This window comes from Cupressus sempervirens, chromosome 5 (assembly GCF_028749045.1).
Source record: "Cupressus sempervirens isolate cs-2001-9-10 chromosome 5, ASM2874904v1, whole genome shotgun sequence".
In the NCBI taxonomy this organism is placed as follows: Eukaryota; Viridiplantae; Streptophyta; class Pinopsida; order Cupressales; family Cupressaceae; genus Cupressus; species Cupressus sempervirens.
The window spans coordinates 537,865,126-537,890,699 of NC_143122.1; the positions used below are offsets into that span (position 1 = coordinate 537,865,126).

Genomic DNA, 25,574 nt, shown 5'->3' on the forward strand with positions numbered 1-25,574 from the left:
CCATCTCAAGGATATACAAACATATCCTTGTATGGTTTGAAGCTCATAATAGAGGAGACATAATTTCATTTGATCTTAAAACATTTCACATGCACAATCCTTTCACATTTGCAAATATACATCTCTAATGAAAGTACAAATGGAATTAAAATACATCTCTATCCACCCATTCGATCATTACTTTCAGTAACCAAGATCGGTTCTAAAGCACCATGGCAATATAGAATTCATGAAATAAATATGATCAGATTTTGTATGATTACAAGACGTGACCTGTTTTAGCAGATTTGATGGAATTTGATGTAGGAGGATGTCACCACTATCGTTCACTGCAATAGTTTTACTCGAGCAAAAATAAACTTGCTTCCTTCAAGGGCTTGACCAGCTTTATTGATTTCTAATGCAATATAGCCATACCGGTTACGTTATATGTAGCACTTAGCATGAAATAAGGAGAGCTCTGTGATAAGCAATAACATGCGCAAGTAGTGCCCAAGAAGAAGTGGAAGTAATATATAAAAACATTTGCCAAGGGCGAGCTAGGAAAAACAAGTCGTCACCCGCGCATGCTTAGTTATGAATAAAGATTGAGGTGGCAAGAGATGTTGTGCGGTTTCCAAATCAATATGAATAATGATTAACATAAAGCTCAATGCCGAAAAAGGGGTCATGGAAAAATAGGTGGCCCGCAACAATTTAAATAAAAAAAAAACATAGTGACCAAAGTCAAGATGAGATATATAAAGAAATAAAGGTGGCAACATCCCCAATCCATGTCTTAGTATATTAGTATCATTCTTATATTTTCATGCTTGCCTGAGTAGGCTGATATGTAGGTGTGTGTATATGTATGTATGTATGTATGTATGTATATATATTTGTGTGTGTGTACATAAATATTTTATACTCACACAAGTATGAACATGATATTACTATACGAAGACATGGTAGCATTTCGAGGCAAAAATAATCATCCATAAAATGAAGGTAATATTTCTTATTGAGTTTTTAAAGTATTTTAGCTTAATTGGATAGCTCATGGTCATCCTTGTATTTTCTTGCTTGTCTAGTTGTTTAGTCCTTGGTCCAGGGTAGTTAGGTTCATACCTGGTGGCCTGATGGTGGATTTGGGTGTCCCCTTCCTAACTCTCATTTTGGAAACACTTCCCCTTGTTATTAAGCTCTTGCAAAATGGAAATGATTCTAGGTAATAACATATTTCCAATAATTTGAAATAATAAAATATTACATAAGCATTAAGTTACTAACATGTCACATGAACATTAACTAATAACCAAATTTTTCCATTTCACAAGAATCAAAATGTCTCAACAAACTTTATTGATAGATCCATTTCACATGAACCATTATTCTCAACAAGATATTATCATTGGAAATAATTATCTTATATATAATATCTATGTATGATATTCAAAGAGCTTGTATATATTTGGGGAACCGATTGTGTGGAAACAAACTTGTATATTTCTAATAGTGAAATATAATTGATGTTCTAATTAGTTATCCATAATATTTATACTATTCTCAACAAGATTACTGAACAACTAACTTTACATGAATTTTTCCAATGGCTAGAAAATTATTTAATGTATCAAAATTTGGGACATAACAATAATACAAAATATAATTTATTCTTGCATAGGAAATAATTATCTTATATATATATATATATATATATATATATGATATTCAAAGAGCTTGTATATTTTTGGGGAACATATTGTGTGGAAATAAACTTGTATATTTCTAATAGTGAAATATAATTGAGGTTCTAATAAGTTATCCATAATATTTAAACAAATAAGACCTTTCCAACCCCTATGTTTGTAATTAGAAGCAAATTAAGTTTGAACCCCAAGAAGGGTCATTACAAACTTGGCAATGTAGGATTACATCCTAGATGTTAACCTTTGTTAAAGTAGGATTGTTGCAAATGTAATAGCATTGTCTGCAATTTTTGTGTGTTCCAAAGGCATTGATATCTTTTGTATTTATATTGTGAATGAGACAAGAAGAGACATGTCCCTTTATGAGACATGTCTATTCGTTAACACATATTGTCTTATGATTAGTAATTATTAGACAATTGTTAATTATATATATATATATATATATATATATATATATATATATATATATATAAAATGTATGTATACACTAATTGTCTAATAATTACTAATCGGAATGATTAACTAGTAATCATAGCAATGTATCTCATGGTTAAATCAATTCAACTGAAGCTACAACATTAACACTCCCTCTTAGCTGGGGAGGATTTGTTATAGAATTAACACACCTTGTCCTCAAGCAATACAAAGAGATATCATCTCAATATGATATTCTCGGAAATAGTGTATTTAAGGATATCAACATATAGCCACCAAATTAGATGTTATCTTTCGATATCATTAGAAGTATGATTCAACAATGAATATCAACCATATGATATTCATCATACATATATTGTTTTGGTATGTGAATCGACATAATGTCTCATGATATCTAACAGAGAAAAATATCATCTCACAATGTCTCCATATACTAAGACTCATAGCATACACCATGCCATATCTCATTAACCTCTAAATACATGAGATATGCACTATCAGATCATATGGCAATTCCAAGAATATCTATTATTAGGGGATATTCACTGTAACGTATGGTATATGCATGGATATCTCACTACAAGATATCCACCATAGTGTATGGCATATCCACGAATATCTTACTACAAGATATCCACCATACAGATCATTGTATGGCATGACATATCCACAGATATCTTATTACAAGATATCCATCATTTTCTAATGATATTAAAAGTAATGGCCTAAATATCAAGTCTCATGATATTCACCAAATACACAAAATGTCAATAAGGTATATGTACACGTGTTACTCATATGATACTTACCATAGGAACATTACAATTCATGACCTGTCCATGGATATTGAATCCGCCGTGATATATCTATACATTACAACTCATAGATATCTATCTCTTAGTTGATATTGATTTATAAGATATAATCTATCATGATCTGCTTAGATATCAACAATGTGACATCCATTATTATAGAAGGTTAGACTATTGTAAGATTGTCACCTTACTATAGTAACCATAAGCAAACATCAACGAAAGATCATCACCTTCCATTATGTTTCCACAATGTCATGTAGTAACTCACATGACATCTACCATGAACATTTCTAGAGGGTGGAACAAAGGCTTTCACCTCAAACTTCTCTCTCATAGAGAAGGATGCATTATAGTATATCTCAAGTGATCACTAATGTTGAGGCTCCCTGTCACTAAAGGCTTCGATTCATTGCTTCAAGCTTGTCTTCAATAATGTACAAACTTCACTTTGGGTAGGTTTGGACAAAATACCGGTTGTCATCTTCAGTGATAATGCACTCTGAATGAATAGTATTTTAAGTATCCATCTATGGTTTAGGTATTCACATAAAGACCTTTAGTTTGCACATATGGAACTTCATTTCATGAATCATAGTACTCGGTTGCTACAGTTTTCTTGATCACTTGAGATTCCATCTCAACATGGTCTACTCCCTCTAAACAAATATGATCAAGATCCTCAAAAGTCAATTGAAACATCTCCTCTATCTGCTCCCTTTGTCACAAAAGCATACCTTGATTCATAGTAGCATTAGTGAATGTACTAAATTGTGAATTTATCCTCAGGCTTGGTAATATTCGATATTAAGATAATGTGGTTCTCTTAAGCATATGTATTAACCCCTTGACCTCTTTGTCCAAGGTCACCTCTAATGAAATGTCAGGCTCTCTCTTGATATAGGAGGATATTCATAATCTCAATCATCAAATATATTCGCTTCAAGAGCCTCACTTTATCTAGTATGATCATCAAATGACTAATGAATCCTAGATCAAAATTTCTTTGGAGCTATTATCATAAGATTGAGCCCTGCACAATATTTGGTAGCATACCTAATGTACCAATCTTCTTTTCTTGCAAGAACATCCCCACAGACAAAGGAAAAGATCAAGACAAATAAATCTTTATAGGGCATATAGAAATACAAATAAGAGAGATAGTACAATGAGTAAATAAATGTGATACTCAAGGATAATAAGTACTTATCCAACAAATCAGAAAATGTCTCCATATAAGCATTTGTCAAACAACAGGGTTGAAATATTGGTTAGTATTCCCCCCCACTAACAATGTAAAATTCCCACTTTTATTTAGGGTTACTTGATTTCCTCTTATATTTATTATCAGATTCTTTCCTTAACAATAAATACACCATTTCATGGAAATTATGCTTTTGATTGAGAGTTCTATAAATATCATCTTCATCAATTATAACATTCCTCTTCATAAACATACCATTAGTTTGTATCTGAGCAGTCTTGTTTCAATCAACATTGACTTAGTTTTGCATTAGATCAATTCAGTCTCTTTCTTTATTTACTAATTGTCGATAATACTAATGTATTTTGGCCTTCATACAAGATACTGTGATACTGAACATGTGTCCTTCACGTCAACTATTATTAAAAATGGTAAACACTTAATTGATGTTACCTTCTCTTGCTTAATCGGTTAGTCTCCTCCATTAAATTGGTAAATTTGTGATCACCTAGTTTATTTGTTCTTTCTCAACCCTTGAAGCCTTTGTAAGCATCTTTAAAATCTTGATTAATCTATTCCTTATCCATCTGTATCCTTCTCGCATGTCAAGGATATTCGTTTTCTATGAATAATTAACAAACTGTGAAGACCTTGTAGTTCCCTTTAAATTCTTTGAGTAATGAAGAGTGGAACCTCTGAATTCTCTTTCCAACATATTTGTTTGTGGTATCTCTGCAATCTTATATCAAATGCCTCTATTATATTCTCTTCTATTTTATTTTATCTTTAGTGTTACTGACACGTAGGCTTATCCTCTGCAGACAGTTCTTACTGGTTTTTTTGTCTTTAATTGTTAATATTTGCTTGCTTCTTACTGTTTTACCCACATAATATATTATGTGATATTGAGTGAATTTCTACTTGTTCGCTGCTGCTTATTCAGATATGCCACCATGTGTTCGCTGTGTGCTGTCAAAGACATCTGTGTTTCCCTTGTCATTGTGCAATATCTCTTTGTTTAATTTGTCACTGCTTATCCAATCTCTAGTTCTGCTGATTATTTTGTCTGTTTCTCTTCAGACAACTTCTTGGAGCCCCTCTTGGTTTGATAATCTTTAGGCAGCGCCATATATTAAAATTTGTCCTTTCATAATGCCATATATTAAAATCTGCCTTCCGCCTTAATAATGCCTTTCAAACCACTCTGGATGGGACCCACTGATAGTATTGACAATATTAAGGATTCCTTCAGAATGCTAAAGTTGTTTCATAAATATTACCTTCTTCCCCAACAAAGAATATGGGAAATGATTATTTATTTGTGTTCAGTCACAACTGAAATACTTCATGCATCCACAAATATAGCTCTATTATGGAGTCTCGGATCATTCAATATATCTCGTTGTTGATTTAAGAGAATCAGAACTAATGCCAAAATTTATAAAGTTTGAGGTGTTGTATGGAAAAACTGCACCAGAATCGAGCTGCTCTGTAATAACTTTATTTCAAATTAAATTGTTGTTTTATTATTATTGCTGATTCTGCAATAACATAATTGCTGGCAAATCCTTCTTTCGTCTCCAGTGTAGGTCATGGTGTTGTGATAGAGAACTTTATCATAGCACAATCAGATATCATTATGCTACATTTATCGTCATTTCATCTCATCTTAGAGAGATATGGCATAGTTTTCTAGTTCATGTAACTTATCCTCCCTATTTGTGCATGACTCGGGTAGATATTTGTATTTTCTTGTCGATGACAAAACCTCTACTTCATTTTATCGCTGGGACATTTGGGAATTCTTTCCAATGCTAGATGTCCTTTTGAAAATATACATATTCTCCCTTTATTACCCGTTATTTATGTTATCGATAAAACAATGTGATGTCTCCTCCATGCACTTGCTCTTTGATGTATCATAGAGTACTTTTGACCTAGCAAAGCATAGCTGCAGGAATTGGAACTTTTCATGTTTGCAGCAACTTTTGTCATATATAGGTGCCTAGGGACAGCTCTAATGTAATGCACAATCCTCCTTATTCGAGTCTCAAAGATTCAAGCATTAATTCTTTCTCAGCTGAGTAGCAATTCAAGTTCGTTCCTACTCTGATATTATCTTAAAGTAGGATTGCTGCAAATGTAATAGCACTGCCTGTAATTTCTGTGTGTTATAGAGACAACAATCTCTCTTGTATTAAATTGTGAATGAGATAAGAAGAGACACGTACCTTTATGGGCATGTCTATTCATTAACACATATTGTTTAATGATTAGTAATTATCAGACAATTGCTAATACATACATACATACATACATACATACATACATATATACGCACATACGTACATACATACATACATACATACATACATACATACATACATACATACATACATACATACATACATACATACATATATATATATATATATATATATATATATATATATATATATATATATATAATGTATACATTATTTTCTAATGATTACTAATCAAAATGATTAATTAGTAATCATAACAATGTATCTCTTGGTTAAATCAATCTGACTGAAGCTACAACATTAAAAACCCTCACTTAGCAGATTGTGATAACAGGTATTAATAAGTGTTTACACGTCTTGTAATTCAGGCCGACTGGACATAGCACATAAAAAGGGTATATATGAAGGCATTTTGGATATGTGAAGTATGATAATGCCATGATCATGTTATGTGAGTTTAATGTATGTTTGTATATGTATATATGGATGTTCAGATGCAATTAAATGTCATATGGGTATGAACAGATGTGAGGAACACACAAGGACTAATCAGATATTGAAGATATCAATATAGTTAGTTTTGGTACATTTTCCATATCTCTTATATAGATTGTAATTCATTGTATGAACAGTGAGCTCCTTCTGTAATACAACTCCTAATAGGGTTGAGACCTCTAACAGGGTCTAATGTACTAAAATGTATGTGATAGACTCTTGATAGGGTTAACACTCCTTACAAAGTATTTTTGATTAGTACATCATTTTGTGGGTACCATCCACACTAGGGTTTTCCCTTGGCCAAGATTTCCCTAGTTAACAAAATATGGTGTTATGAGTTTCATTGTGATATGCACTTTAGTTGTTAGTTTGTTTATTTATTCAAGTGTATGGTTAACTGCTGAAATCCATAATTGGGCAAAAAGTGTTGGATTAGTAATTCACCCCACCCTCTTAGTAGTCCCTATTTCTAACATCTTCATTGTTAAGATTTAGTGTACCTTCAACCTCTTGTAATCAAGATCCTCTCACAAGTATGTTTTGTTTTTGTTTTTTACCTACTTAACATTCTACTTTGTTTTTTTTAATTTTAATTTTGATAGTCTTTTGTCTAGGGTGCAAGTTCTTTTTTCGTTTTTTTACCTACTTAACATTCTACTTTGTATTTCTATTTCTAATTTTGAAAGGTTTTTATCTAGATTGCAAGTTCTTTTGTTGATGAATAGAATTGCATACTCCTTTATCCACTTAGTGAAGTGTAACTAGTTAGGTTCAAAAAAAGATGAAGACTTGGTTTAAAATTTATATTCATCCAATTTGCATTTTGTGTCGTGTAAGGATCCCCATTAAAAGGACGGGGCAGAAAAGTTTTGAGATGTACCCCATGAGTGTGCCAACTTGGATGCAACCATTTAGAATCTTACTAAACTCTACGACTGACAATGACGACGACAATGACGTATCTACACATGGTGCATCTAGTGTGAGTGGTCCTGCTTTGGGAATGATCTTGAACTTGCAACTACTACAGTTGAAAACGTAATAGATGACTTTTTTTAATAAGTTTTTTGATGATGAATAAACTACAATGAAGATAGTAGACAATTACCATTTTTAATCGTCAATTTTGTAAGTGTAATGATTTTCATTTGAATCGTGAACCTAGACATATAATATGGCTTATTTGAATATTTTAGAACTATCAATTAGCATTTAATTTTTATATGTGGCATTTGGCATTGATCAATGATGAAGTATCATATAATTAAATGATGTCATTCCCTATATTTCTTTAATTTTTTTGTACATCTAAATTAATATGATATATTTAAATATATATAAAATATATACAAATGTATACATATGCCCAATCCTCAATCTTTTTTTTGCCCCGTATCCATGCATTTGATCTTTGTACCTATATCTATTTCATTAACCTAGGCTATCGAGGGCCAATTCCCATTTCCTTGGAAACATCCCAATTTGAGGAGTCTTCAACGGTTAGCTACTTTAGGGAAAGCTTTTGCATGACTTCTCCATGTTTCTAGATTTGCATCATCATTGTTGTGATCTCTTATATGAGCTATGTTGTATATGGACTATCATAAAGTGCCACAATCTTCACCATACTCAATCATTTCATGCTTCTTTGGATGTAATATTCTTGTAATTAGTACATTGGGCTCTATATTGTGAGATCTGGTACATGTCTCTAGTTGAGATTAGGATGCACCAAATCGTAGTCTACGAGTTTCTAATTGATACTCATGTAGGCATATCCTTGATTTTGATCTTATTCTTTTTGCAGTGTGAGTTTCATCAATAGTTCTTCATTTATAGATTCTATAGTAGCACTTTGACATTATTGGTGCAACATTGACTCCAGTTCTTCCTAAGGTGAGGAATGTTGATCAACATCATTGGATCGTCTCCAATAATCAGGAGATTCTACATTGGGAGGGGGGTCACTTGACTTCTCTGTTCTTTCTTATGGAGGGACTTTTCTCTCACTTTTGATTTTGTCCATCTCATCCATCATTGGGAGTTTGTGTTTCATCTATCTTTTGAGGACTTTTCTTCCCAGTAGGTTTTCTCCATTTCTTCATTTGTGAGAGATTGCATTACATTTGGACATGGGTACCTAACATGGCTTAGTAGCCTAGACCCATCTTACATTGTTCACATACACTCTCCCTAAGTTGCACTTTATGGGGGTGTATTGGTGTGTTTAAATTTTGTACATAGCATGTTATTTTCATAGGTCCTTAACACATGTTACTTAAGTTTTCGTAGGAACCACATAGGAATATTCCCACTTTTGATGGTGTTATCATATTATCACTTTTCCACCCTAAGTGAGATTTCCACCTTTAGTGCCCTTATTGTATTTCCTCCTTTAGTGGATGTGTTGCACAAACATCTTTCCATGTTGGAGGGTGATCCAACATTAGTGGATGTGTAACACAAACACCTTTCCACCTTGGAAGGTGATCTACCTTTAGTGGATGTGTTACACTTTAAGTTTTTCACCTTGGGTGATAAGTTGTCACTTTATGTACGATGTCATAAGATTAATACATTGTCATAATCTTGTGTATTCCTATGTGTAATGTCCCCTTTATTTTGGGACATTACAATTCAGTGTTGCCAACTCACTTCGCCTCGGTTTTAGGGGCGAGAAGGTTCTTTACAAGGTTCCGTTCGAGATTTGACCTAGACATTTCCAGTTTCTAACCCATCAGAGCAGTTTTAGGTTGTCTAGATGCTTACTATTTTTAGCAAGTAAATAGAGTTCAGTATTCTTGATATCTCAGTGTTGGTTTGGAAGCGTCTCACCTAGAGCTTTCCAACGAGCTATTGCACGTGCTTATCCGAGCTTGTTTGGTTAGTTATTTTAATGCCTAACGATTATATGGTTTATTGGCTAAGTGACTTTTAAAGTTCATTTAACTTGCCACTTTATTTTAAAAGGGTATTATGTTCACTTAAGTGACTAAAGGACAAAAAGGTGCTTTATCCCACATTGCTTAAAAAGAGCGTGCATCACATTGGGAAAAGTGATAAAGATACAACAGGCTCCACATGGGAAGTTATGAAGGTTATAAAATTAAAGCAGATATTAATCTGGACGTTGGAAATAGTTAATGGTTATTTCTTCGAGGACGCAAACCCTTGAAGAAGCTTTGGAGGTTGGATGCAAACCTAGCCTTCTTATGGGTTTATCTATATTGCCAATTTGACTGTTATTTCTGATTATAAGATTGAATTTTCTAGATTGTTGCGTGTTATTGTATTGCTGATGTATAATACAGTAACGTTAGTTGGCAATTATTTGTATTCATTGCTGGTTTAAATATGTGCTTCCGAATGTTGGAGGAAATAAACACACTTTTTTGGGTTTTCTCGTATGCATATCTGCTGGTTATAAAATCGATATAAGTTCTGGAATTTATATCAAATACGGATTTACTATTTAGTTTAAAATTTGTAAGTTTTTATCAAGAGTTTTAGTAAATATCATCCGGAAAGGGATATTACAGTGGTATCAGAGCCATAAAATCCTGCCATCCTGTAGGGTTATATCAAGTATCAAGGTGTTTACAGCTCTGAAAAAGTTTTCATCTATTGGAGAAGCAAATATATTTTATTCAGAGACTTTAATAAACACATTCAATTTAGGGATATTACAACAAAATCTCCACTCAAAGCTTGAAATATTTTCAGAAGGGTTTGATACTGCTCATTCTAATACAACGGAATTACCTGAGGAAATCGGGTTTTGATGATCTTTTATCCACAGAAGAAAAAAAAGAATATTTGTTTGGGAAACAGATACTTGGTGTTCAAAATATTTATCTTGCAGGTCCATTGTTTCTGAGAATTATTGCAAAGAAAATTCTATTGGGCGGCTTGTGATATCGATCAATATTGTGAAGTTCAATATTGTTATTAAGCATTTTATTGAGCAGATTCAAAGGGTTTTAGTGGGTATTTAAAATTGGTGTAGTTTTAAAACTATGGCGTCAGAGTGAGTGTCTATGTTTAGAGGCGGAGCCAATTCCTTCAAGAGTCGAATCTTATCCCTCAATAGAACCCATTCTTGGTCGCGAGAAGTGTGTGGCTTTAGACGACAGGAACCGAATAGCTTACTACGGCAAGGAGGGAAGACATCAACTCCTTTATTTATCACACGACAGTGCAGGGAACCCTTGCGAAGAGTTTATTGGCGGCCAGAAAGTTGTGTTTAACTTGTAATACTGGGGTCGAAGACAAAAATTGTATGCAAATGACCCAGAGGGAATAATGTGGAAGGCACCCATGAAACGCAGTGAGAGAACACGGGTTGCAGTTAGCAAGGTCATCGTTCTAGTTGCTGTTAGAATCGGCGATGTGGACAAGTCGTGCCCTTCATAGCAGGGATTCGTGGATTTGAAATTGGCTGAAGACTCCCGCAAGTATTTTTTTCCAGATGCTAAGGCATAACACGTTTTCACCAGTTACCTTCCGTGTTGGGAAATATCTTCTATCCAACTTAGCCATGGCCAGTAAAGAGATAATGAAGACAAGGACGTCGTGAAAGCAGGGATAAGGACGTGGACTGCAAGTTCAATGCATTCGAGTTGAAGGCAGTCAGCTGGGCACTGACAGTAGACATGTTACACCCCATTATAAATTGGGACTCTCATACCAAGCGGCAACAAGAAAATGGGAGTATATATTTCCATAACCTCACCATCCGAAGGAGGTGCACATAAGAGATAAATATATTTTGCAACAAGGAAAAACATCAGTGTGTAATTGTATGAATTAAACAAAGGGAAGATATTGCTAACAGGAAAATAAAAAGAGGATGTGAAAGAAATTGTAGCAGTGCACTGAGATTTTTCATGTCGGATGATGTGCTGGGAAGTTGGTTTGATTATCTTGTGCAAGTTATTATAAGACAAGACCATAGATATGATATTCTTTAGGTATCTAAACTTTACTTGGTACTTCAATTTTACATTCTTATCTACAACTATGTTCCCTGCATTCTGAAACTACAAAGAAACTATGAGTTTTATTGTTTGACTAAGGGAACATATAGTGAACAAGAAGACAGTTTGCTTATAGACTGAAGAATTGAGTTTCATGCCAAGTGTTTGCTGGAATGTCTTGACCAGTTCATAGTGACAGGAAACAACTTGTTAATTGTAGTTCAATACTATCAGATTATATTTCAGGTGTTTGAGATCTGTTGACTACTTTCCCATTCAAATATATATATATATATAGTTTTGATCTTAATCTAAGCAGCAGATTAGTACAGTGGTATCAGAATGAATACAGTTGCATGAGAATATTACAGTGTCATCAGTGGACTTCGGAGGGAGATTAGTTCAGGAAGTTTGATTGGCAGAAATACTGCTATATACTCTCTGTTAGGAACATCATCGGGTGTGAGGTACGAAGGGATAGTCTATGTCTTTCCCACATTTAAAGACATACATATTTTGTTTTGATTAACAGAGACAATTTAAACTGAGATTTGAATGAGGCTAATGAATATTCAGTCAACATTGTGCTCAGAACAGTACAACTATGAAATATTACCAGTTCATGAGATCATGGCAGTATTTTGGCATTTTCAGAAACTAAAATATCAGATTATTAGTTGAGAACATTGCAGTGTTAGGGTGAATTGCATCAGTCAATTGCAAACAAACTGTCGATCAAATTCCTATCACAAAGGCAAGTAGTCTAGATAGGGAAAAATCTCGATAGATATTATGAAGCCTCAAGAGCAGTTTGCCCAAAATTTCCAGTCCGATACGAGGACTGAAATAATGAGCATATATGATGAGTACAACAAATTCCCTCCACAGCTTCAGAAAGAACTACCCTTCATGGAATATATGAACTTTCGACTAGAGCTGCAAAACAAGACAGATATTATAAAAAACAAATACTATGATTTGGCTCGAGATCTCCTTGCAGAGGACAATTACAGACATTTGCATAAGGAAGACATTAATCAACTTGATAGTAGTACTGAAAAGGAAGAGCAACCTTTGCATGATAATATGCAAAATACTAATAATGGCACACATATACTACTAGGTAACTGGGAGACAAAAGTATCTTATGGCGCTGTTTACATTAGTCCTTTTGATGAGCATATTGATGGCCCAGGTAGAAGAGTTGACCAAACCGCCAACGTTGGCAACTCACTATCTTATTTAGACAGGGAAAACACTAGCATCTTATTTGGGGACATGGAAATTAACTTGGATGAATTTTATGATGATACTAGGCTGGAAATTATGTCAAGTTTCAAGGAGGAGCAAATGGACCGCAATGTTGGCAGGATAGATGATCTAGCACACGTTGAGTTAGAGGATATATCTAAAAATGTTGTTCCCCTAAGTGATGAAAAATTAGAAAATTCTATGGAGAACAAACCACTTGTGTTTGAAGGAGATGGTCAAAAACCATTATCACTCCTTGACTTATTGGATATGCTTTTGGTCAAAGAGGACAAGATTGTCCAAATGTTGACGAGGATGGATGATTCTTCCAATTTGATTGAGGATCTCATACAGAAGATTGTGATAGAAGAGAGGCATGAGAATGCATGTGGTGTCACAAGTCCTCTTTTACATACTATTTTTGAAACTTTAAAGATGATAAAATATGAGTAGTTGCAACTATTAATGGATAGAGATCTAGCAATAAAATTTGGAAGGGACAAGGAGAGTGAGGTAGATGAGCTATGCCTTCAATTGAGCTTAACACATTATTCCATCCACAAAGCTGAAAATCAAATGAGTGAGGCAACCACTTATGAAGAAGATAACTGGGGTTCAAGGGCACAAGAAATCACGCAAATCATTGAAAGAATTCATAAAGTGGGTAGATGTGAAGGCAAACAATGTGATTCAATCACATGTTCCTTGTTTGAGACTTTCTATGGTGAGAAAAATTCTATGGATCAGCAAGTTGATGAGTCTGAAAATTCTGATTTTTATGACAGCAGCTGTACATCTTCACATGAGCACATGGTTAGTGATACAACAAGTGAGGATAATTCAGAGATTTCAATTAATGGTGAACCATCCTCTTACGAAGACTTAGACATACGCGAGAGTACTTATGGTGGGGTAGGAAGTTCAGATTTATCCTTCACATGCGCTGAAGAATTTTTCAGCTTGCCCAGAGATTTATCACCTAGCTCTTATGAGATGGCCACAACCTACTTGTTGATTGGTGATTTTCTTTGTTGGTATATTTCCACTATTAGCAATTTGCCTGTGTATTTTGGTAATATATTCACTGATTCTATTTGGCCTTCCAGGGTCAACGAGTTATTTGTAGGTGAGCGGGGAGATCACACATTACCCTACGTTCCACATGAGGTGTCTACATTTTTTATTCAGCAGGGTATTGAAGACAATGTTAGCACTCATGATGTTGGTGATTCACCAACCACTCTTTCATTTACCTAGGATCATGTTGATTGGGTAGTCGGGGATCCAAGTGTTAATAGTATCTTACATTTGGCAGATTATGCTATGTTGCTATACAGTCACATGGTTACAATCTGTGTGTTTTAGCTTTCTGACATATCAGAGTTCCAGAGATTAGGATTGCTCCTTTTTCACTAGAGTGATATGGTGGTGGAGTTGGATTTGCCGAATCTATCATTGACATCGGAACAGATATTATAGGAGTGTTACAGTGATATAGGGGTATAGATATTAGAGGAACTGGTTAGTGCTATCTCAGACAGTGCATGAGTCCTCACTTGGGATCCAAGTGGAGCATCCCTAGGCATTGCCTTTTATCGGGGAGCTAGATGGAGAGTTTGGTTGCCATCTTCTTGGGGTGGATATGGGTATATTGTTGGGCTCCCATCTTCACTTCATAGTAGAGACCCACAGGGTCACTCATGGAGTGAGGCTTTTATCCTAACTGAGGGTATTGGCACATAGGGCAACAACACATGGCAGTTGGTATCCCTTTATGGTGAGACTTGGGATCTTGGCATTCAGTTATTTGGCAAATTGATTCCTATTGTACTGTTTTACCATTCTAAGTTTGGGAAGATGCATGTCGGGGTACATTGACTGAGGAGTAGAACCTCATTCTCGAGGCGAGTATGGGATCTTGGCTTTTGATTTCTGCAGGTATGAGCAGATTGCTTGAGGGTAAGCAATCTTTGAGAAGGGAGGCTTTGTAATGTCCCCTTTTTTTGGGACATTATAATTCAATGTTGTCGGCTCAGTTCGCCTAGGTTTTAGGGGCGAGAAGGTTCTTTATGAGGTTCTGTTCGAGATTTGACTTAGACATTTCCAGTTTCTGACCCATCAGAGCAGTTTTGGCAGGTTGTCCGGATGCTTACTATTTTTAGTAAGTAAACAAAGCTCAGTATTCTTGATATCTCAGTGCTGGTTTGGAAGCATCTCGCCGAGAGCTTTATAACGAGCTATTGCACGTGCTTATCCGAGCTCATTTGGTCACTTATTTTAATGCCTGACGATTATATGATTTATTGGCTAAGTGACTTTTAAAGTTCATTTAACTTGTCACTTTATTTTAAAAGGGTACTATGTTCACTTAAGTGACTAAAGGACAAAAAGGTGCTTTATCCCACATTGCTTAAAAAAGTGTGCATCACATTGGGAAAAGTGATAAAGGTACAACAGGCTCCACATGAGAAGTTATGAAGATTATAATATTAAAGTAGATATTAAGCTAGAAGCTGGAAATAGTTACTGGTTATTTCTTCGAGGATGCAAACCCTTGAAGAAGCTTTGGAGGTTGGACGCAAACCTAACCTTCTTACAGGTTTATCTATATTGCCAATTTGACTATTATTTCTGATTATAAGATTGGATTTTCTAGATTGTTGCGTGTTATTGTATTGCTGATGTATAATACATTACGTTAGTCGGCAACTATTTGTATTCATTGCTGGTTTAAATATGTACTTCTGAATGTTGGAGGAAATAAACACATTTTTCTGGGTTTTCTCGTATGCATATCTGCTGGTTATAAAATCAATTTAAGTTTTGGAATTTATATCAAATACGGGTGTACTGTTCAGTTTAAAATTTGTGAGTTTTTATCAAGGGTTTTAGTAAATATCTGGAAAGGGATATTACACTATGTCTCACCTTGGCTGGCTTAACCAAGGGGTCTCCTTTGTAATATTCAATTCAGTCAATTCAATTAATTTGAGCTATTCTATTGCATTCATGATGAGGATACTGTTTATTCTTGTCACATTGATCGTGTATTATTATTTTGCTTTCCATTAGGCTTTTAGACGTTGGGTGGCTATCTCTGTAGCCAATTCTTATAAGTATGATCTCTCATCAAATTAAGAACCCCAAGGATGATTGTAAATATATTTTGTTACGCTTCTTCAATCATCCACAACTGGCTACACAAGGGTCCAAAAGAGTGACTCGTGTCTCTATTTGAGCAATCTCCTAACAACTGCACATGCTATTCATTGTTTGTTATGATTTGAATGACATTCTTCATGCCCAGCTTCATGACAACTTCAATATTAAACTCAACTTTATTTCATTTTACTTTGTTAAGCACATCTAATGATTCAAAAAATACCTTACCATTTGAAGCTACCAAAAGCGTGATAATGGTGTCAATGCCACTGCCAATGCAATTACTAAGTACTCCTAATAAGGACTATTCAGCACATTAAAAGGGAAGGTTGTTGAAGTGCTCAAAATCAACACGTCTTACTTGCTTGTTGATGCGTCTCCCTGATCCACATTTTAGCTTCCAATGATGGTCATGCTTCATGTATCTTTCACAGTATAGAAAAGCTATATGTGCATGGAAGCATAGTACTTGAAGTAGATGAAATGGATGCCAATGTGTTTCACATTTGTGGACAATTAAGGGAGCCCATTATGCCTTCAAATGCCATTACTTCATTTGTTTTTAGGTGCATATAATGATCATAATATCTAGCTATGGTTGCTGATATGGCTTCCCTTGTCTTCTCCCTTTGTGGTTTTTCCTTTTCAGTCAATGCAAGGTGTACATTCATTTCTCATTTTCTCTTTTTTTGTGATGTTGGGATAGGGCTTGGTATCATGACAAAGTTTGCAAGATGGTATCTGAGTCGGTTTATACCTCCATCCTATAACTTCTGGTATCTAACATAATCAACTAACCCAAGTTTAGTTGGCTATATGATATATTTTTAGGTATGGTCTCTAGCTCCACTTGGACAATAACCTAAAATTGGCACCAATCTTAAAGCTGGGTCTCATCCGGAGGCTTCTCTATTTGCCATTGTATCTGACCTACAAGTACAAAGTGAAAGTACACCATTTCAACTTTTAAATACCAAAAAAAGTTTAAATTCAACATAAATTACTGTAAATCAGCACAAATTCAGCCTAAAACTTGTATAAATCAACATAATTTAGTTAAATCAGCATAAACTCATTGTAATCTGATTCTTTTTGTTTAGAAAGATGGTGAAAATTAGAAAAATGTATATATAGGAGAAAACATAGACTTTTTTACAAAAATCAACATAAATGACTAAATTATGGTGATAAATCCATTTTTTTAAAAGTAAATTCTAATTACTAGTAAAAATTAGAAAATTATAAATCGTTAGAGCTTACCTTCTAGATATCAGCAGCCAAAATGAATTAATGCTTCTTAATTTATTAACATACCCTTGAAATTCTTCAAATTTGCTTATCAAATTCACCTAGAAATCCTTCCAATCAGCTCAAATCCGTTTTTCAACTGCCTGGTGAGGAAGTGTGAGGGTGTTCATGCATTTTGTTAGAATTAGTAATCTTTCTTTGGTTGTATTTATTTATTAAATGGGATAAACCAAGGTATCCCTTATGTTATTTGTCCTCTAGTCCACATGTGAGGACATGTCACTTGCTTGTGCTATTGTCCATGTGCGAGGACAACTCTTTTTTGTAATTCCTTTTATAAGAAAAATAGCTATTCCTCTTTGAGAGGATTATGACACTTGTTATGCACACACTTATGAATGTAGCAATCATTCACATGGGAGTTACTAAATAACTCCTTTTCTCATCTTTTTATAAGAGATGCTTCTCTCTCATTCTTTACAACACAACCACTATGTAGTTCATGTAATGAGCCCGTGGCTCCACTTTATCCCATCCTCTCCTCTCATCATTCTTTAGGCATTTGCCTCATTCATATAATTCACAAGGGGTTTTCTTTGCTTTCCCTTACAAATCCTTGTCTCTTTTGTTGATCTACTTTGGTGTATGCTCTTGGATCTTGTTTATCTCATAGTAACATTATTTCTTGCTTAACTCACTTGAATTGTTTTCTTTTCCTTGCTCTAGTTTATTGTTTCTTACACATTTATAGGCAAAAAATGAGAGGTATTGACACCATTTTGGTGTGTTTTTGCCATGTTTCAGACCTTATCTGCATGAAAGACAAGTCCTGCAAGTTTTCTGTGCTGGCTAGCTAAGTTTTTGATCAGTACTTGCCAGAAAAATGGCAAGCACTCGACAAAAATATGCTGTGTTTTTGTGCAGTTACTTGTTTTGCAGATAACATGGCAAGTGCTTGTCGATTCTGCCAATTATATGCCCCAGGTTCAAGTCTTTCCTGGCCTATGCATTTCAACATAGAATTAGAGCCAAGCTTTGTAAAATCGAACCAGTTTGTAGCTTGAGGGAAGGGGAATAGACCCTGTGAGGGTAGGTAACTCTGTGGTAGAGCATGATGGTATGTTGATAAGAGCTGCTGGGTTTGAGTCCCAGCTGTTCCATGCTTTTAAAGAACCACAATCCGACTTTCATGTCATCTAAAATTTTTGGTCTGTTATATGTGACAGAATCATTAACTAAATGTTTTGTTTCAATTATCTATATGCAGTAGCACTTGCCAAACACTGCACATCTTTTAGTTATTCAAGATCTAATACATTAATGGTTGTTCTATTTGCAGTGAAACCCTTCTATTATTCTTCCTACCTGAAGTTTTAAACTTCCTTTACTCATGTCCACAGGTAATTATTCACCATATCCTCAGTATTTAAATGTTACTGATTTTGTGAACTCTCCTATTATCTTTTCTTATACAAAGTTATTGAAAGGGCATATTTAGTATCTCTTACGAACTTACAAACTGTATAAATAATGGGATTGATTGTGGAACGTGTTCTGGCAGCTTTTCAAAATTGTGCCTTGTCCAAGACATCGTTTGCCAAGGTATGTATATATATATATATATATATATAATTTGGAGAATTACTTTGGAAATTTTTTTTTGGAACATTTTCAAATAAATTGCCAAGTTCAAGTATGTTTTTGATTTGTTGTTGATTATGGTTTCCAAAATATCTGTGTTAAGTCAAATGTTAAAAGTGTTCCCCCGATCATTTGAAACTGGAACAGCTATGATCCTCAAACACAACTACTCACAGGAAGTAAAGACATGAATCTTGTCAATCTGTTTCTGAGATTGTTTGGAAGATGTTCGGAATTATCACTTTGTGTCAGGTTGCTAGCATTCCAGGCATGTACTTTTAAAACTTTAATTGGCTGTAGTGATTTTGTGGTTTAGTTAAATTATGTTGATACCAATTTTAGAAGAGTAAATTATAGTATGGCTGAAGCTAAATTGTTTTTGCAGGCTTTGTCATGTGCATTCTGTTTTGGTCTCCGTTATTTTATGGCTGGCTGGTACAAGTAACTTGACAATCATTGGGTGGGTCCCAGTTTTCCCTGTTTAATTGCAATTTCTGCTCATGAATTGATTACTGTCTTTCTGATTGACATTGAGTTTTGATGATAGTTGAATCCCTGCATTGTAATAGTATAAGCATAATATGGATGTGTTTACTAGTCTTACCAAAATTGGCCATCCATTGGGGATTTCGTACATTGAAGATTTCTTAAAAAACTAAAAATATAAAATGCTACTATTTTTAGAAAAAATCACCAAATTCTGAAAACTTAACTATTTTTTGCAAAGTAATAAAGAAAACAAGCAATTTCAATGTTCTTATTTTATTTCTGTTTAAACTTGAGGAAATGTGAAGCATTTCTACGAATTTCACAGTTTTCCTCAATTTTAATGTTCCTTTCCCTTGTTTCAGAACCTTGCAGATCACAAGTCTGGTAACATTGTTATTCAGTAATTATCAAATGTCCATCTTGGATGATCAATCTGCAGTTGAGAAGGATTAGCAGGAGTGGAAGTTTGTTTCGTGCACTCAATGTTTAATTTGCACTTCAAAGTGCTATTGCATTCCATGATTTACCTCTAAAACTTGTCTCAAATTGACATAATTAAATATTCTCTATTAAATGCCAAAACCTTTGTTTGCCAAAGGATAAGTACCCGGAAAATAAATGATTCCATTGTAAAGAATAATGTTTAGAATATAAGATGACTGAAACCAGCAACTTCGAGTATGCCTTTTTGTTGAGGTGACCCTTAAATATGTGTGATTAACGAGTATCCTTTTTCAAAATGCCAGTCAAATCAAATTTTACTTTTTCTGACCAGCTTTCTTACTGAACATAAGGAAGAATGAATATTTAGTTCACAAAGCTCTGATGATGTACTCTTCAACGAATGGACTCGGTACTGCTCCACAGACTCTGATTTTGCTTTGCAGTTCCCACCACATATTGCTGCATTGGATGGAACAAATATCAATGAGGAAGAAAGAAAACACATTGACAGAATGAGATTGATGCCTATTTTTTCTAAACACTTTTGAAATGTTCAACTTTTTGGTCGTCATCAAAGAGCTGGTCCTTTATTTGTTGACTTAGAGGAGGAAATATTAACTGAATTACAACATCTATTGGAACAACTCAAAGCATTATGGTAGTGATGGTTCTCTACTTCCTTTTATGATATCAGAAATTGTTATCCATGCCATATAACAGGAGGAGTCACAAAAGCTATTGGAAGGGTTCAGAAGTATACAATCATGACAATTTTATTTTGGTAATAATGAGGAATTTTTCAACACAGATTATGTGTCATATTTGCTAAGTTTAAGACACTAAGATCCTATTTGGTCAGTTGACATGAATGAATAGAATTCAGAATTTTTCTGTAACAAATTCGTGAATTCATGAATGACCTTTTTGCTAGTTTTAAATTAAATGCAATTAAAGTTCTCGTTAAGGACTGATGGTCTTTATTTTCTTTATGCATTCGCCCAGATGAAATTCAATGGTTGTGTGTCTTAAGCTTCCATCTTGTAGTCATTGTGTTGTCTTCTTGGTTTATAACCCCTTTTGATGGAAATATGCCTTTTTGAGATGAGAATAGAGAATTGCATTTTGAAAGAATTGCCTATAAATAGTTCCAAGTGAAATTATTTTCAAGATAGTTTAGACTGAGTTGGTAGGCTGTATGTATATTCTAAGACAAGCTTGTATGTATGTATTTTCTGGGAGGGATGATGTGAAATTGCTTATAAAGATAATCAAATCAAACATCGAAGTCATGATATATTAATATGTGTTGAGAACATTTCTCTTGCAATTTGTACTGGCTTGATTAATTTTTGTTACTAGAGTAGCCCTTGTTGCATGATTATTACCCTCTTGATGGCCTTAGCATTAGTTTTTTTTCCTTGATACATTCTCCAACTTATATTAACACCTTGCATTATTAACCTCTGAGGTATGCATTTTAAGTTTCCTTATCAACCTATGAGGTACACATTTCACATTTGATTTTAAAAGTGCATAGGCTTCGGTTAAGATGGTATTGTGAGAAAGGTTAATGATCTAAAAAGGATTAAAAATGCTTCAGAAGGTGAGAATTCTAGAGAAAAAGATAGTGGAAGAGTGTAGGATATATTGGACAAGCCATTTTTAATTTGTATTCAAGTCATCTTATTGTAGTGGGCGGAATTCATTTCTATGCATTAAAATATACACATAGGCTCTTAAAATGGGGTTTTCTTAGATTTCCTTTCATCATCAACCACAAATTTGCAAGCTTCTTGGTGAACCTATTTGACTAACTGTGTACATTACCCTTCGAGATTTGTGACATGACTTAACTGCCTCTTGTGTTCTATAAGTCTAGTGGGTGTCTTAGGCGTTAACATGTTGATATTTTGGTGCAATGAGAACCCTAAGTTGTAACTAGTGGTATCAGAGCTTGGTCATAGGTTGGAATCTCTTCGAGTAACGATGAGAAGGTGACGAGGGAACTATTGGACTAACTGCCAATGTTCCCCTTTGTGATTCATGACATGGCTTAATTGCCTCCTATGTTCTACAAGTCTAGTGGTTCTATTAGACATTGATAGATTGATCTTTTGGCACAATGACAACCCTAGTTTGTAACAAAACCCATATGCCATCTTTTTGAAATTTGGTATTTGGCTTGTCCTCTACATGCTTGGTGTCTATAGGGCAAGCTTTCACTTTATATATTTTTAAATTCTTTCGGCTTTTTTATGAAGGAATATAACTTCAAGATTGTTTAAGTGAATATTCGAATCTAATATATAATTGCAGTTATGTTTTCATATCAATCTAACACATTTTGTCTCAGTGTGCTTCTTTGCCTGGTGAATGTATTTCACATCTTCCAATTGCAGCAATAGTTTAACTTGATACAAAACAATTCAATGCCTTTAAATGAGAATATATCAAAGCCCTTTTTTTGGTTTTAGATATAATGCAAAAAGAGAGGGAACTAATCCATGTCTCCTTTGATTTGCATGATCTAGTCAACATTCTCGTCATCTAGTCCTTTGTAAGGAACTTATAAATATTCTTGCAGTTACCTTCCTTCTTGTCCTCTGTACACAACATATCATTTTGCAACAAGCATAATGTGATGGTTGAGCTGTGCATGATCTTTAGTGCAGAGGCGCTTCTCCATATCTATGATTTTTATTTTTATTTTTTATTCATTTGCCAGTGTCCACAATATTACCACTTTCTCCACTAAGAGTAGCCTTACCCTTGATGTTGTTGGATGACTTAGCTTTCATGTTTTTCCCAATGTCCACAATATTACCACTTTCTCCACTAAGAGTAGTCTTACCCTTGCCAGTGTTGGATGACTTAGCTTTCACCTCAATAGATGCTTCCTTCATAAGGTCTAGGGATTTGGTTTTTAGGCTCTCAAAAAAATGGGAGGAATTAATTGAAGTAACAATGTAGACCTCCCTTTCAATAACTTATTCCTCTTTACCATTAGAATCACTCCCTCATTTGAATCCACTTTTAGGGTTTTACCTTTTTTCTTTGGCTTAGTAGCCAATCTTGTAGACTAGTAGGGCACATTGTTTTCTTTAATAGATTCAAAATATGTAGCCATTTCCTTAATTGCAAATTTAAACTTTTTGTGAGCCTTGGTCTTCAATTTAAGAGAGGGGTTGTCAATAACAAAGTTGTTATTAAATCATGGAATACACAATAGGTTCCAATTTTGGTAACTTTCCATTATAAGATTCTAGGTATTAATAAAATATGTTAAAACTTTTGCTTTTTTCTTTAAAATATATAAAAACCTTTTCATCCCAAAACTTGTTTTTATGGTGTTGTCTTCTGGTAGAGGTTGAGGACATGACTTTTGATTTGGGCATGCAAACGATAACACTAGAGGGAATGTGAGTATTACCATATGTGGGTAAAATCAATAGACTGGAAATGACTAAAATCTTGCTAGTCTATATCTTCAAATTCTCCAACTTGATCTGGCCAATCAAAATAATTCAATTAAAGAATGATTGTAATTCTCTACTCTTTAGATTCTATAGGAGCTAGGTAGGTGTACGCTCTCTCTAGCTTCGTCCTGAATCAAATATATTTATAGAAGGTACAAGAACAAGAACTTCCTATTACTTTATACATATTATCTCACTACTACTTATCCTTCTACGTGAACAAAAGTGAAAGACGTATTCATTAACCTTTAATGTTCCTCACTTTTCCAACACCAAGGATCAATTCCTTATCTAATTGGGCGAAGAGTCACTTGCATTGAATTGCTTATGCACTCCTTCAATAGATAATACTAGGAAAAACAATAATCATCATCAATCACCTAATCTTGTCAATGTGAATGAAATGAATTTTGTGTATTAATCTACCACACCAAATTTAACCTTCACAGAAGAACCAATTGGACAACACGTCACTATGACCTTGTCTTTATTCAAATTAACACCACAAAGATTCAATTACCCACATAAGTTTTAAGGTGATAATCAATCCTTGAATTGATTACAATAGAGAGTTTGAATTTCGAGAAATAGTTGTTATTGAAATGGGACAAAAAAATAGGATATCTTTTATTAATATTGAAATAAGTGAGTGTAATGTAGAGCTCTTCTTCTTCTAGTTGTATCTAATTTATTGTTTACATATGGTTGTGGTTTCTCTACAAAAAAGAGAAGCAACAAGCTTCCAACCATTTACATTCAAGACCTTTCAAATTCAATTGATCATAATCAACTGAAAGTAGACAAAATTGATTACAAAAAAATATATAACAAATAGATCAAACAAAAAATTGTAAAGAGCCATGAAACATCCTTATGCTTTGATATTTATTTTGTTCCTTTGGCAGTATTTGTCAGTGGTCCAAGATACCCTTTCACCAACTCTAAAATGTGCATAAAGGATGACCACTAATGGTGCAATATATTTGGTATGGAAAGATGTTCTTTCCACGTGTTTTTTGATAGCTCAAGCTTCTACTATGAACTAGGAGAATTTACCTTCAACTACAATCACCTCGTCCAAGAAGACATTAAACTTATCAACCAAGAATTCTTTGTCCTCTTATAGATGATTGATGATCTGTGGGGCAATATTTTGATATTTTATTTTCCATTCTTCCTAACTCTTCATATGACCCCCATGATCCACAGAGATAGGAATTTTCTAGTGTTCGATTGTATCAAAACCTGACAATTTCTATTCAATCCTCACCTCTTCTTGTACAATATGTTCAAACTCATGAAATCTCAAATCCATCATCTTCTTTGTTTGCTTGATTTTTGCAAGGACATTAGGATCTCTTTGGATTATATCACAAATTTGTCTAATCTCAAATGAGGAGGGTATCCATCTCTTGGCCAAATTATAAAATGCAAGCTTATGTTTCTTAAATCCACTCAACATATCATTTAGAAGAAAATATCCTTGGTAAACATCCTCACACTTCCGTGTCACAACTTTAACTCTAAATGATAGAATCTTCTTCAAAGTTGAAAATAATTGAGTTAAGAATTCTTCTTTGAACTTAACAGCAAGTGCATTCTCAACATCCTCTTTAGTTCTTTGTTTCTCATCAACAAACAAATTTTGAGTATTTTGATAGACAACTATAGCCTACCTAGACTTCACCCCCTTTTACTTTTGTATCTCCTCATCTTTCTCAACAAGCTTAACATATAAGTCATATATCGCTTTATTCAACTCAAATTGCCTATTAATGAAGCACTTTAATTTATCTTTTATGCGATTTACTTGATCTTTGTTGAACATAGATTTGAACATCAATTCATTTTCTGAAACGAGTGGGCTAACTACCAATGTTCCTCTTCGGATTCATAACATGGTTTAATCGCCTCCTTTGCTCTATAAGGCTAGTGGTTGTATAAGACATTGGCATATTGATCTTTTGGCACAATGAC

The 25,574-nt window shown here is 34.2% G+C and overlaps 1 protein-coding gene across 1 annotated transcript in view; it reads left to right on the forward strand.

Annotated features, from left to right (window-relative positions):
• The window catches only part of LOC149557065 (uncharacterized), a 150,222-nt gene extending 129,294 nt beyond the window's left edge, over positions 1 to 20,928 (forward strand). Inside the window, exons 8-12 of the mRNA XM_089831740.1 lie at positions 18,887 to 18,947; positions 19,109 to 19,149; positions 19,336 to 19,456; positions 19,574 to 19,648; positions 20,040 to 20,928. Coding sequence (XP_089687866.1) covers positions 18,887 to 18,947; positions 19,109 to 19,149; positions 19,336 to 19,456; positions 19,574 to 19,633 — 283 coding nt within the window. The 3' untranslated portion in view covers positions 19,634 to 19,648; positions 20,040 to 20,928. The remainder of the gene's footprint in view (positions 1 to 18,886; positions 18,948 to 19,108; positions 19,150 to 19,335; positions 19,457 to 19,573; positions 19,649 to 20,039) is intronic.
• Positions 20,929 to 25,574: the final 4,646 nt, after the last annotated feature.